The following is a 12,811-nucleotide window of genomic DNA, read 5'->3' as shown; positions in this document are numbered from 1 at the left end:
AAGTAAAAATTAAAGTTAAATGGTGACGAACGGGGCACGGCGGTGAGATGCAGGCAAAGCGGGGCCCGGCCCGGCGGCATTGCCACAGCCGTCAGGCGCCTGCGGGGCTTCTGTGCAGCGGGCCGGGGCCCCCCAGAGCCACACGGAGGCCTGCGGGGCAGCGCCCGGATCCCACTGTGGCCGGGTTATTCCGCCTCTGCAGCCACAGGGCGGCGCCCGGCATTCGGCTGACCCGCCCGAAGTAGCCCAGACGAGCAGAGGGCAGGGGAGCGACATCCCAACGCTCGTTCCCTCGGGGTTCGGAGAGCCGCGCAGGGCGCTGCGGCCGGTCGAACGCCTACCCGTCCTCCCGGGATGTGAGGAGGGCGGGGAGGCAGGTCTATGTCAGGAGTAGGCGGTGCAGCGTGGCCCAGCAGGGGGGTGAGAGGGAAGCAGGCGCCGAGGCCCGGGCAGAAGATGGTTGGTGCGGGCTCGCTCCCCTGAAAAAGCTGCCAAGCAGGGAGCCGCAGACTGAGCCTGCTGCGCCCCCGGCCGCTGGAGGGACGGTGTAGGGTCGGTGGGCAGTGACTGCGGGGTGAGGGGCCGCAGCGGCCCGGCGGAGCCCGAGGCAGCGGCCGTCCTGGGAGCATGCGGCGGCAGGAGGAGGAGTGAAGAGTAGTGGTTGCGCCTCCGCGTCGTCTTCTCCCCCCTCGCCAGGGCTTCGCTCTCACGGGCTGAGGGCGGACTCCAGGAGGAAAATGGAGCTGTTTCCCAGCGGTGAGTACCGCGGCAGCGCCGCGCTGCCCAGCGGGCGCACCCCGAGCCGGCGGCGGAGGCCGGGACGGGGAAGCGCGGTCTCCCCACGGCAGGCCTGCCCTGCCTCGTGGCAGAGGTGCGCCCGGGCGGGCCCCCGCGCCGCAGGGCCCGGGCGCAGCTGGGGCTCCCGGCGGGAGCTGTTTGCCCGGAGGAACAGGGGAGGCTTCTTAGTCGTGCCACCCTCATAGTCCGCGGCTTGGAAATTACCTCAAATCTTGTTTTATTTTGGTTAATTAGGCACACATGTCTGTAACTAGGAAGGTAAGAGGAGGCTCCCTCTCTTTTTCGGTATTGTTGCCCTTTTTATTGCCCGGCCATAGTCTCATGGTGGCAGATAACGGACACTATGAAGCTGAGGCAACTTCTACACCAAGGTGTGCTCTCGCTATGTATTGCTCCGAGGAAAGAGCCTTATATGCATCTGGAGTGCCAAAGCCATCGTGACTCTCTGATGGGAAGGAGGAACCTTCTGTTGATGCCGTTTTCCTGATCGAGGCACTCTCAACATCGTCTCCGCCCAGCGAGGGAAAGGAGAAGTAAAATATAGGAGGGTCTAGGGTGTTTGAAACAATGTTTCAGGGTGTTCCTGGAAGCCAGAAAGCTTTCAGAACTGTCTGTGCATTGACAAAGTGCTTGAAATAACTATGTGGTTGCAGCTTTGAGATAAGCATGCAGCAGCGTTTGTTGACATCGTGATACAGCAGTGTGTGTGCATCCTGCGCTTGTGACTGAAATGAAGCCCTGTGAAGCCCATGTTACTACTGCATCTGTATTAGTAACACATTCTAACTGTCCAGGACAGAGGAGGAAATGAAGCTCTCAGATCAAACTGAAACTAAAGTATGTTTGGTTAGACTCAAGATGATAGCCAAATATGGAATTAGGACAAGACATTGGGTAAAACAACAGCCTTCCTGTTGAAAATGCAGTGCTTTTATTACAGGTGGGATTTGGTCTTTTAAATGATAAGCAAGCTGGGTAGCCATAGCTAAAGCACGAAGTAGTTAGCTACATTGTATTTTAACTCCTCAGTGACCTGCCAAATCAGAGTACAAAACTTCTACCAAATTCAGAAAAAAAACATGCAGTAAAAAGTGAATTTTCTGTTTCACTTGAGAAATATATTGTCATTGCCTTGTGTTTCCCTTTCCTCAAATACACTAAAAAAATCCCTATCCTTTATATGCTGCCTTTTAGAATCCGAAGGTTATGAGCTCTGGGCATATTTTGTCAGTTTAACTAGCAAGATGGACATTTTCTTTCTTTCTTTCTTTCTTTCTTTTTTTTTTTTTTTTTTAATTACACTTTGGGGGGGGTTGTCATGTTAAAATTATAGTTTGTACAGGCAGTTGATGTTTTGGTTTTGTACTTAATCCTGGCCTTAGTAGGAGATCTTTCAACTACAGTTTATTACAGTCACAGGGTTGTAATCTGCATTCCTGTATGCATGGTAAAAAGACCTTGTCTTTAAAAGCAATGCAGTTTTGGGGAGAATTTTTTTTAAAGTCATCTTGCTAAGTCCATTCCCTTTGAGAGAGACAGCCATCATGTTGATATCACTGTTTAACATAATACTGTTACTGCATTGTGTAACAAATAACAAAATTCTGCTCTTTATCCATGCAACTGAAAGAAATGGCAGTGTGGGCCCTGAGCATACAGTTCAGAGGTACTTTGTGCTACTACTGAGAAGCAAAGTTCATGCGCAGAGCTTCCTAATCTTGTTCCCTGAGGTGAAAAACCTGGAGATGATGGTGAGACTGTTTGGAAGAAAATTTGGAGCTGAAGCTGGTCAATATATTTCCTCCAGAAAGCTAGCTCTACTGGAAGGGACACTAAAGAGAAAGTGCAAATATTAGAGCAGAGGTGTTGCTCATTATTTTGATGATCTTGAGGCATCTTTGGTGCTCAATAGCAGCTGCTAAAATCTGAAGTGAAGAGGATGCTTACACTATTGTCCTTTTGAATAGAGTTTTCATTTCCACAGCTGGTGGTCTGGAAGCTTTTGTGGGCATCAAATCTTTCAAATAAACTGTGCTTCATGGTAACTGAAAGACTATTTGTTATGTCTTATACAGTAGTAATGAGTTGTGCTTGTGAGTCTGTATGTTGGTTTCCTGTGCAAAGTGCTTTGTAAATTCAGAGGAAAAGATGGCTATCACAGGAAGCTTACAATCTTATATTTGTAGGTCTCTGAGTTCTTTGGGGCTTTACCCTTGTAAAACAGAGGGAACAGGCTGAATCTTAAGATTTTCCAATAACATTTCAGTTGGATTCAGAACTCTGGTGCCCATTTGTCAAACTGGCAAAAAGACAATTTCTTGTTTTGCTTTACAGATGTAGAGCTGTGTCAGAATGGATATCTTAAAATAGTCTTTAAGGCAGCAAATGCACTAAAGTGGATATGGAAGATAGCTGGTTTTCTAATTAAATATTTGGTGGTTTTTTTCTTTTCTTCAAATAAAAGCAAAAACACAGCCATAAATAATTTCAAAAGTCAAAGAAACCCTTATCCTTTCCTTGAAATGCTAGTGGGTGTGCTGAACTCTTTTATTGTTCATAATTATTGTTTATAATTTCTCCCGTAGAAATACTCAGATAACCTAAATAAAAATATTTAAAATTTCTTTTTTGACTTCACCCCCCACCCCTCTACTAGAAATTTAGGGCCAGTCCTCTTTGGAGATATGTCTGCCATGCCTTCTCTCCTGCCCAGGAATTTAGTTGGAGATAATGTGTGAGGTCTGTAGCTCTGGAAGAACAGTTAATTGCAGATCTATTTTTAGGGCCTGGAATAGCTGAGTTAATTATAGAATCATAAAATATCTTGAGTTGGAAGGGACCCATAAGGATCATGGAGTCCAACTGCCTGCTCCTCGCAGGACTACCTGAAACTAAATCACATGACTAAAAGCATTGTCCAGACGCTCCTTGAACTCTGACAGGCTTGGTGTCATGACCACTTCCCTAGGGAGCCTGTTCCAGTGACCAACCACCCTCTCAGTGAAGAAGTTTTTCCTAATGTCCAATCTGAACTTCCCCATAAATGTTATAAATTAGTAAATGTTTTAGAAATGGTTACTGGTAAGATTTTATTTTTTGAGAAAAATTCCTCTGTTTTACATGACTATTCTTAATTTGAGACCTTTCCAGAAATATGAATAATCAAAGTGTAATTAAAAATGTATGGAAGACTTCCTTCTTGTTGCATGTAATTTTTTTTTCTAAGTTGTATGATCTCAAATTCCTTTGACCTGGGAACTGCAAATTAATGAGCAGAATGTACTAATTGTAACTAGTCATTTGTTACCGAAACAGTTCCATTAAGAAAATTCAAAAAAAGTTAAATACTGACTAAAGGGGATATGTCATGTTATTTGGGACATCTCTCTTTTGGACAATATTACAAAATATTTTGCAAGCCTTTTGCTTTTATTTTCAGACTGTATGTGTTTCTGAAAGATCATTTCACCATTTCCTGTTTAATACTTTAAACATGGAACTTTCCCATTAGAGATGAAAAGAAAAGATAGAAGTGAGCTATTACAGTGTTTCTCACTTAAGACAAGTGATGTCCATAAACAAATAACTACAGAAGGGATAACTTGTGATGATCTTTTGAAATGCAAATAACATTCACTTTCACTGACATTCTTGAATTATTTTAATCCTTTTTTTTACACGGCAAATGGAAACGTTGAAATTAATTACATAACTAAACTAATGAACAAAATAAAAAAGCTCTCATGGGAAGAAGAGTGTTTTTTTGTAGAGGGTAGAAATAAACCAAGTTAGATAGTGTCATTTACAAAATGAAAAATGTCATTTGCAAAATCTAGTTATTTCAGCTAGTTCCTGTCAATTCCGAAATGTTTCCTTTCTCTGTGTTAGTTTTGTTCAGTATATAAATGTATTGGAGATTGCAGGAGCATGTTCTGTGTGCACAGCCTAAGTCTATTGGGGGCAACAGGCATACCCTTAACTGTCAATATTGTATACTTTGTGTCATGGAGCAGATTTCCTGTTTGTTGTGAACTGTATTATTAAGTCCTAAACAACAGACTGAGTAATCTGTTTTGGTAAGATGGTAGATAAAAAAAATCTGAGGTCTGTTCTCAGTGTCTCCGCACCCCACCCCACCCCACCCCGCCATGTTTTGGATATCCCAGCATTTTACTTTAGTCAAATATTACTGACAGAAAAAAATCCTGATTGCATCTATTTCTAGATGTGAGTTTTATGTTGTTCAAGTGCATGTTACTGGACGGTATTTTTCCACAAAGCTGTGTTGTGGTATTTGTATCTTTTGTTCCTGTGTCAGCTAAGCTAAACAGAAACCTGTTTTCTCAATGAGTTGAATATATATTTGCTTTTACTGCATTTCTGTGAACTCCCTGTTTAGCAATGGATGCTCAGAAATTAATTCAGTAGTTCAGATGCAGTCTGTGGAGCTAAGAGAGAGCGATCATCCCTCTCTGGGCTTGTCGTGGTTTAGAGGTCCAGCCAGCAACTAAGCACCACGCAGCCGCTCGCTCACCGCCCCCCCCCCCCCCCCCCCCCCGCCCCCACGGTGGGATGGGGAGGAGAATCGAAAGAAAAAGGTAAAACCTCGCGTGTTGAGATAAGAAGAGTTTAATAGAACAACACAAGGAGAGAAGGAATGTTAATATTAATAATAATAATACCAAAAGAGTATGTAAAGCCAGTGTTGCACAATGCAATTGCTCGCCACCCGGAACACTACGCTCAGCTCGTTCCCGAGCCGCGGTAGCACTCCACCCGGCCAGCTCCCCCACTTATATTCTGAGCGTGACGTCAGTATGGTATCGAATATCCCCTTGGGTAGTTCGGGTCAGCCATTCCGGCCGTGCCCCCTCCCAGCTTCTTGTGAAAATTAACACTATCCCAGCCAAGCCCATGACAGGGATCCGTTCATGTATATACACAGTCTAAGACGTACATGTTTTGTTTTGCTGCCACTTTATGGTACAAGCCGGGATCCGGATGAATTAGCAACAAATCTGGAACAGAGTACTCCAGCACCTGTTATAAAGTGAAAAGCAATTTGATGATCAGAATAATAAGGGAAGTAGATGAACATACGAAGTGAGAAGAGAGAAAGAACTTAATCTGCTTGAAATGTTTTCTTTTGGCAAGACCAAACACTGTGAGTTGGAAAGAGATTGAAAATCTCTTTCCCTGTTAAAACAATGTCTGAAGATCAGAGTATAGATGTTTACCATTGATTGTTTGTTAGTATCTTTCCACTACGGAGATGGTATTCCGCTTGTGGAATGAATGAAGTCACTGAATATCTGCATGATATCTCATGAGTCAAAAATATTGAAAGCTTATGTTGACCTCAGTATCCACCTGTAAAAGTATTCCAGACCTGTCTTGTCATCTTTTTTGGGAAGATGATGCAAAGTCCAGCAACTGTGTTTGACATTTGTGAGGCTATGTGCACGTGCTAGATAAAGCCCCATAATGACTGCCACAGAAAAAGTTGAAAACTGATAAAAGCTAAGATAAAACCACTTCTGTTCGTTTAACTAATCAGAATACTTTTTTCATATTTGATGGGCATTGGTATAATAATTACGTATGAAGAAGCTGAATTTACCTTTATTTAATGCATGTCTCTGATTTTAGTAGAGATGAATTCAGCTGTATTCAGAGAATTCAAGTTTTCCTCTTCCTCCTTCACTCAATGATTTGAGTGAAGGAAGTTCAGTGAACTCCCAGCTCTGCTGGACAATATATTTTTTTTCATTAAGTAGAAAAGCAGAGATTGTATAGAAGAGCAAAAACATTAAGATTTCTTCATGAGTGAGGGCAATATTATTCCTTTGTCTATCAGAGAAATTTGTATGCATGGCAGCTACTGCTTAGACTTCTGTCCAACACTACCTTAAAATAACATCAAATTAACTTTTAAAATACACCAGAGTTTTTTGTAAGCTGGGTTTTAATTGCCTGTAAGTGTTTTAAAGAGTACATATGTACCTTCTAATAGCTGTGTTTTGACTATTTTTGATACTGCTTTAAATAGTGGAAGTATATTAACCTTAAATTGTAAGAATCACAAAAAGATTGTGTACCTTGTACAGAAAGAAAGGGAGAGAACAGATGGAGGCTCTTGAAGGAAATGGGGAGGAAGGAGGGGAGGGAACAGCTCTGGAAAACTCATCCAGTTGATCAAAGAGACAGGAATTTCAGGGTAATATGGTGTGTTGGGTTCTGCTCAATTTGCCTCCCTGGGGCACAGCGGATGTTTTATTCCATCAGGAGTGTTATTTCGCAAAAGAGATTGAAAGAAGATCTCACTGCCCAGTTCTTCTATTGGATTATTCAGGGTGTGTAGTAATGTACTGCAACAGTGGTCTTCTTTACTGCAGCTGGTGAAGAGTGAGAGAGAAGAATCCTGATTCTACTGAAATGTGAGACACTTTTGGTGGTATTTTTGTTCATGTGGAGATAAGGTGGGTTTTGATGTTGGGATGTTTTTTCCCCACCAAAGTTCCTATGAAGCTGTTTGGAGGAGTCTGTTTCACTGTGCTTTAGTAAGCGTAGCTGAGTGCAGAGAGCTTTTCTAGGGTTATAATCGCTCTTTGACGTTGAAGGAATCGATTCTGCAAACACTGGAGTTCTCGTGTAACGATACTTCCATCAGAATGCCATTGACTTTTAGGGAGAACCAGTTGTGTTTAAAACTAAGAATATGCCTGATTTACCTACTGCTTCAGGGCCTAACACTACTTCTTATTTAAGCCTTTCTTTTGTATAAAATCTGGCAATTTCTTCTGCAGTAATAATGAATTGTTAACACATCAATAGAATCACTTGTAACTGTTTTTCATGCATGTAAACCAATCTTTCTGGAAACAGCCAGGCTTGTACTTGTGGGAGTCCAAAAAGCTTCAGAATATTTTAGAAGCCTCATTACTTCTGAGCTGTAAACCATTCTAAGAGAAAGACAAAGAACAGGTTTTCAGAAAATGGAACTGGGAACACAGCATGTGTAACTGGTCAGTTCTGTTATCCAAATTTGTGCTTTTTATCATTGATGGAGATATTAATGAGGCCTCGGTGTCTATTTTGGCACAACTGGGTATTCATAAGTGTGAGTACTTGTAGGTAAAGTACTATTCTACAAACAACTGGAAAATAATTAAAGAAGCCATTACAAAATACGCACTTTAACAATTAAAAACACAAATGAGAAGAAAATCAGAACTGATAATGTTTAAAAGCATGCAACCTGTTAAACTTTGAACAAATGAAAAACAAACCCCAAGGAAACAGATTAAATCTTCCTTCATATCTATCTTTTGTGATTATAATACTGTGATGCTACTGTGACGGTGGTCTGCATTGCAATGGTAGGAATGCTGTGTTTGTCCTGCATTATGTACGCTGATTAGGCTAGCAAGCTCCATCACAGCAACTGACTTGTTGGCAACTCTGTGATGGATTTGGCAAAAGTTCAGGCTAGTGCTGTGCTGACAGATGGTGCCTGGAATAGAAGAGGCTACACTAAATTTAAAAATGCAGGAGGGTCAATTTCCTTTATACTTAAAAGTTCTTTGTGATTATTCCCCCCCCCCCCCCGTGTATACATAAACCAGTGAAAGCCATTAATGTGGTGTATCTAAAAGAACAATATGTAAATTCTAAATCTTTTCTTTGCCAAACCTGACTGATTTTCACAGAAAGAATATTGTGGTATTGCCATATTGTGGTCATTTTTCATCTGTAAAAATTATGATTGTGGGATTAAAATCAATGAAGGCAAAAAACCCTCATTTGTGGAGCAGAACAGAACTGTTATTATGAGGGGTTGTATCATTGGCAGGGCTATGATCTACAGAAATTCTTCTCTTTAAATAAAAATTGGTGATTAAAAATATGCTTTGTCTAGAGAGGAACCAAGGGTTGTCTTTTTTATTTCTGTTGTATCTTTTCCCCTCATTTTGCTATTTTCTTTCTTTTTCTGGTAGTGGCATATGTGTTCTGAAATGTATATACATTCTAATAACAGTGATGTGGCCAAGGATATGTACGTTGCTGGGCAAAGCAACCCAGACTACTCACAAGATCAAAATAGCTGCCTGTATGCACAGCTTGTTGATTCGAGCTCCCTCAGGGTTGGCTCTAGAGTCACCCTGCTGGTATTTCTGCAGAAACCTGTCACAAACCCTGCGGAGCATGTTCATCTGCTGGGTAGATCGGTCTGGCACTCTGTGCAGTCTGCAGCTCTCCCACCTGCTTTTTCCATGGTGAGAACGAGTGAAAGAGATGACTCCAGGGTACCTTCTGAAAAGTGTCTGGTATCTGAGCTGCCCCTGCCCCCATGGTGGTGGTTGTAATGAAGCTGATTTCAAAGCTGATACATGATACCTGGGTAGGGCTTAGGAGCAATTTAGATCTTGGTATTTCTTAAGCTACCACGCAGGCACACCGCCACTTCTTTCTCTGTCAAGGTCCTTTGTCTTGTTATGTAATGAGACTGACAAAAATTTAGGGAGATGTATTGTTGGTCTGTTAAGACCATGTAAAATTTACTGTGCTGCAAGTCATACGCGATAACCTTTAGATGTTATTGCTTCTGTGAGCTGAAATAACAGTTATGAAACAGTGAACATGCAATACTTGCTTGTGACCTACAAATGGTTTTGTATAGTATTATCACTGGCGTTGTCAAGTGTGTATTAAGCAACAACAGTAATCCAGAAGGCACATTGGGTTGTTTTTTTAGGAACTGTTCAAGATGAGAAGGTATGATAGTTCAAATTTATTGCTTTAAAAAAAGACTAAGCAAGCATCACGTTGTATGCAGTCTGTCAGATTGTATGCCTGACAGTCTGTTAGGTGTTTTGCAAAGTTCTCTAAGAATTTTTCCTCAGAACAACTGATACTGGCAGAGAAATCTTTTGTAACTTCAGCTGTGATGAGCCTGGTATTTATCAGCAATGAAATTGATGGACAGATATAATGAAGAAGATAGTCAGCAGTCCTGGATATGGGAGTTCAGTAGCCTGAGAAACTTGAGGCATAACTTCCTGCATGTCTCCAAGACTCAGGGTCTTTTCTTTAGACCCCTGTGGTTAAACATCTTCTATCTTTTTAACTGCAAAACATACCCTTGATCAGAGTGGAAACAGGAAACTAAAACCCTATGTTCTAAAATTAAAGTTCAGAGCCCTCTTTCCCATCCTGTATTTTCTTCATCCAATGGCTGAGGATGGAACACTGGCTTAGTGTTGTTGGGACCTGTAGCAGGTTTTCTCTCTCTTTCTCGCTTTAAAGTGTCATGTAAAACAACCTCCCCTTCTTCCCTTCCCTCCACTTCCCCCCCTTTTCACTGTGGAAACCTAACTTGTACCAGATTGAAATTTGAAAATATTTGATAAGATGTGAGTGGACATGATATACCTGTGTTCGATACCAAAATCCAGACTAAGCTTGTATTGGTTAGCCTTAAATTCTCCAGTTAATCTCCATTGACCTCCAGAGAAATAGTTATGACAAAAATAACTTACATTTTTTGCCAGTTGAATAGGTAGAGTATTCAGTAAATGAACCACACTCTTTTGCCTTTCCATGATGTTTTATTTTTGTTGATGACATGAAAGTAAAGATTTGAAAAGACATATCAGTAATAGTCTGGCTATCTACTTACAAATGTAATTGGTAAATGTTGAAATGTAATTGATCCATGTGGTTCTTCAGCCTGAGGTCCTACCAAAGAAAACGCAATTGTGCTTTCTTTACAAATCAGGAAGAGGCTTTCAGAAAACCTTTTAGAAGCACCCAAGACTAATAAACAGTGACTTACATGAGGTTACACTCTTAGCTCCTGTTTCTTATGGCAGCTTAAGATAAGAGAGGTTCTTAAAATACATAATTATGTATTGTTTCAATGTCCAAGATAAAGCCCAATTGGCAGAATTTTGCTCCATTGTATGTGCAGAACCTCTCTGTTGCAATATTTGATCTCACATTCATTAAAAAAAAAAAACAACCCACAAACAAACAGCAAAAGTAGACCTTCCAGTACAGGCTGAAGGAGAGGAAGTAGAGAGTGACCTTGTATGGCTTGAAACTTATGTTCCCTTACTCACTTTGGATTGGAAAGCATCATTTGTCCTCCTTTGCAATACAGGAAAAACTATTCATTTTCAGGTTAGGATGGTACAAAAATTGTGAAAAAAGGGACTTTTTCCAAACCAGCATCTGTTTTGTGCACTTTTCATCCATCCATTGTGACTTAATTGTGGAAGCCATGATATGTGCTTAACTAGACAGATTCTTGTAAACCTCTACCAGTTAGATTACACTTAGCCTTATAGCCTTATTTGTCTCCTGAAATCAAACCCTTGCAAAGTGGCATTTGTCGCTAGGATGTACTTCAAATCATGGACAGACTTCATGTAGTGCCTGCCTTTTGATAAGAGCTTATAGTAAAATTGTACAGAGAGTCATCATATATGTTTGCATGTAAGTAATGACACTGCAAAAAGCAATGGAGCCTGTCTTGGTTTTTAGTACCACACCAAATGGAAGTGCCGTTATCTGTATCAGTGGAGGATGGTGACGTCTTAGCCGAAACAGAAAAACTCCCACTTCAGTTCAGTGAGGTGGTTGTTTTATGTAAGGCTTTTTGAGGTTTGTTCTGTCTGAGTCCATGTGTGCCATTCTCTGGTTTTTTGTACTTAAGCGTCATGGTTTAACCCCAGCCGGCAAATAAGCACCACGCAGCCGCTCGCTCACTCCCCCCACCCAGTGGGATGGGGGAGAGAATTGGAAAAAAAACCCAACAAACAAACAAACTCGTGGGTTGAGATAAAGACAGTTTAATAGGACAGAAAGGAAGGAAAATAATGATAATGATAATAAAAATAATAATAATAAAATGACAATAATACTACTAAAAGAATTGGAATATACAAAACAAGTGATGCACAGTACAATTGCTCATCACTCACCAACCGACACCCAGTTAGTTCCCGAGCAGCCAGCTGTCCCTCCCGGCCAACTCCCCCCAGTTTGTATACTGGGCGTGACATCATATGGTAAGGAATATCCCTTTGGCCAGTCTGGGTCAGCTGTCCTGGCTGTGTCCCCTTCCAGCTTCTTGTGCCCCTCCAGCCTTCTTGCTGGGTAGGCACAAGAAGCTGAAAAATCCTTGACTTAGTATAAACACTACTTAGGAACCACTAAAACCATCAGTGTGTTATCAACATTATTCTCATACTAAATCCAAAACATAGCACTATACCAGCTACTAGGAAGAAAATTAACTCTATCCCAGCTGAAACCAGGACATTAAGTAATACTAATCTTTATCAACAGGAAGCACAAGTGGCTTTAGTGTTTCTGGTGTTTTTTTTTAAATGACTGCATTCAGTATGTAAAAGCATATATGCACATATGTCTGTGTTTTTGATCTATTAAAAATATGCATATGTAATCTTGCAGCATCATGGGAATTAAGGACATGCTGTTAGCCCACCTATTGCTTCTGTTCTGTCTCTAAAAAGCAGGGAAAGCACATGGATGATACACAGATTTTCGTAGCAATACTTCATATTTCCTAATATTTGTTGGCTGTGCTTTTTTCTATTGGATTATTCCCGTCTGTCTTCTGAATTCAATAATTTAAGAGAGAAAGTGGTGACATCTGTCTTGTAGCGGCCTAACTTGGTTTTTTTTCAGAAAAGTTTTTCTCATGTAAAGGATCTAAAAATAAGATCTAACACATTTAAAATAACTGCAAGCATGAAAGCTTTTATTTCTAAATTCAAAGGTCTGTGGTTTCCTATAAGTGGCTATATATTGCCCCTATACACTAGCTATACCAGTAAATAAAAATTCTGCTTAAACTTTCTTGTTGTGGGTTAACCCCGTTAGGCAGCTAAGCCCCATGCAGCCACTTGCTCAATCCCACCCAGTGGGATGGGGGAGAGAACCGGAAGGGTAAAAGTGAGAAAACTTGTGGGTTGAGATAAAGGCA

At 41.2% G+C, this 12,811-nt stretch overlaps 1 protein-coding gene across 1 annotated transcript in view; it reads left to right on the top strand.

Moving 5' to 3' along the window:
- Nucleotides 1–471: 471 nt before the first annotated feature.
- Nucleotides 472–12,811, top strand: part of LNPEP (leucyl and cystinyl aminopeptidase) — a 65,594-nt gene continuing 53,254 nt past the window's right edge. The window contains exon 1 of the mRNA XM_050912882.1: nucleotides 472–756. Within this exon, the coding sequence (XP_050768839.1) occupies nucleotides 738–756 (19 nt within the window). The 5' untranslated portion in view covers nucleotides 472–737. The remainder of the gene's footprint in view (nucleotides 757–12,811) is intronic.

The sequence above is a fragment of the Gymnogyps californianus genome, chromosome Z (assembly GCF_018139145.2).
Source record: "Gymnogyps californianus isolate 813 chromosome Z, ASM1813914v2, whole genome shotgun sequence".
Taxonomy (NCBI): Eukaryota; Metazoa; Chordata; class Aves; order Accipitriformes; family Cathartidae; genus Gymnogyps; species Gymnogyps californianus.
Note: the sequence above shows the minus strand (reverse complement) of the source record. Positions and strands in the feature narration are given on the sequence as shown.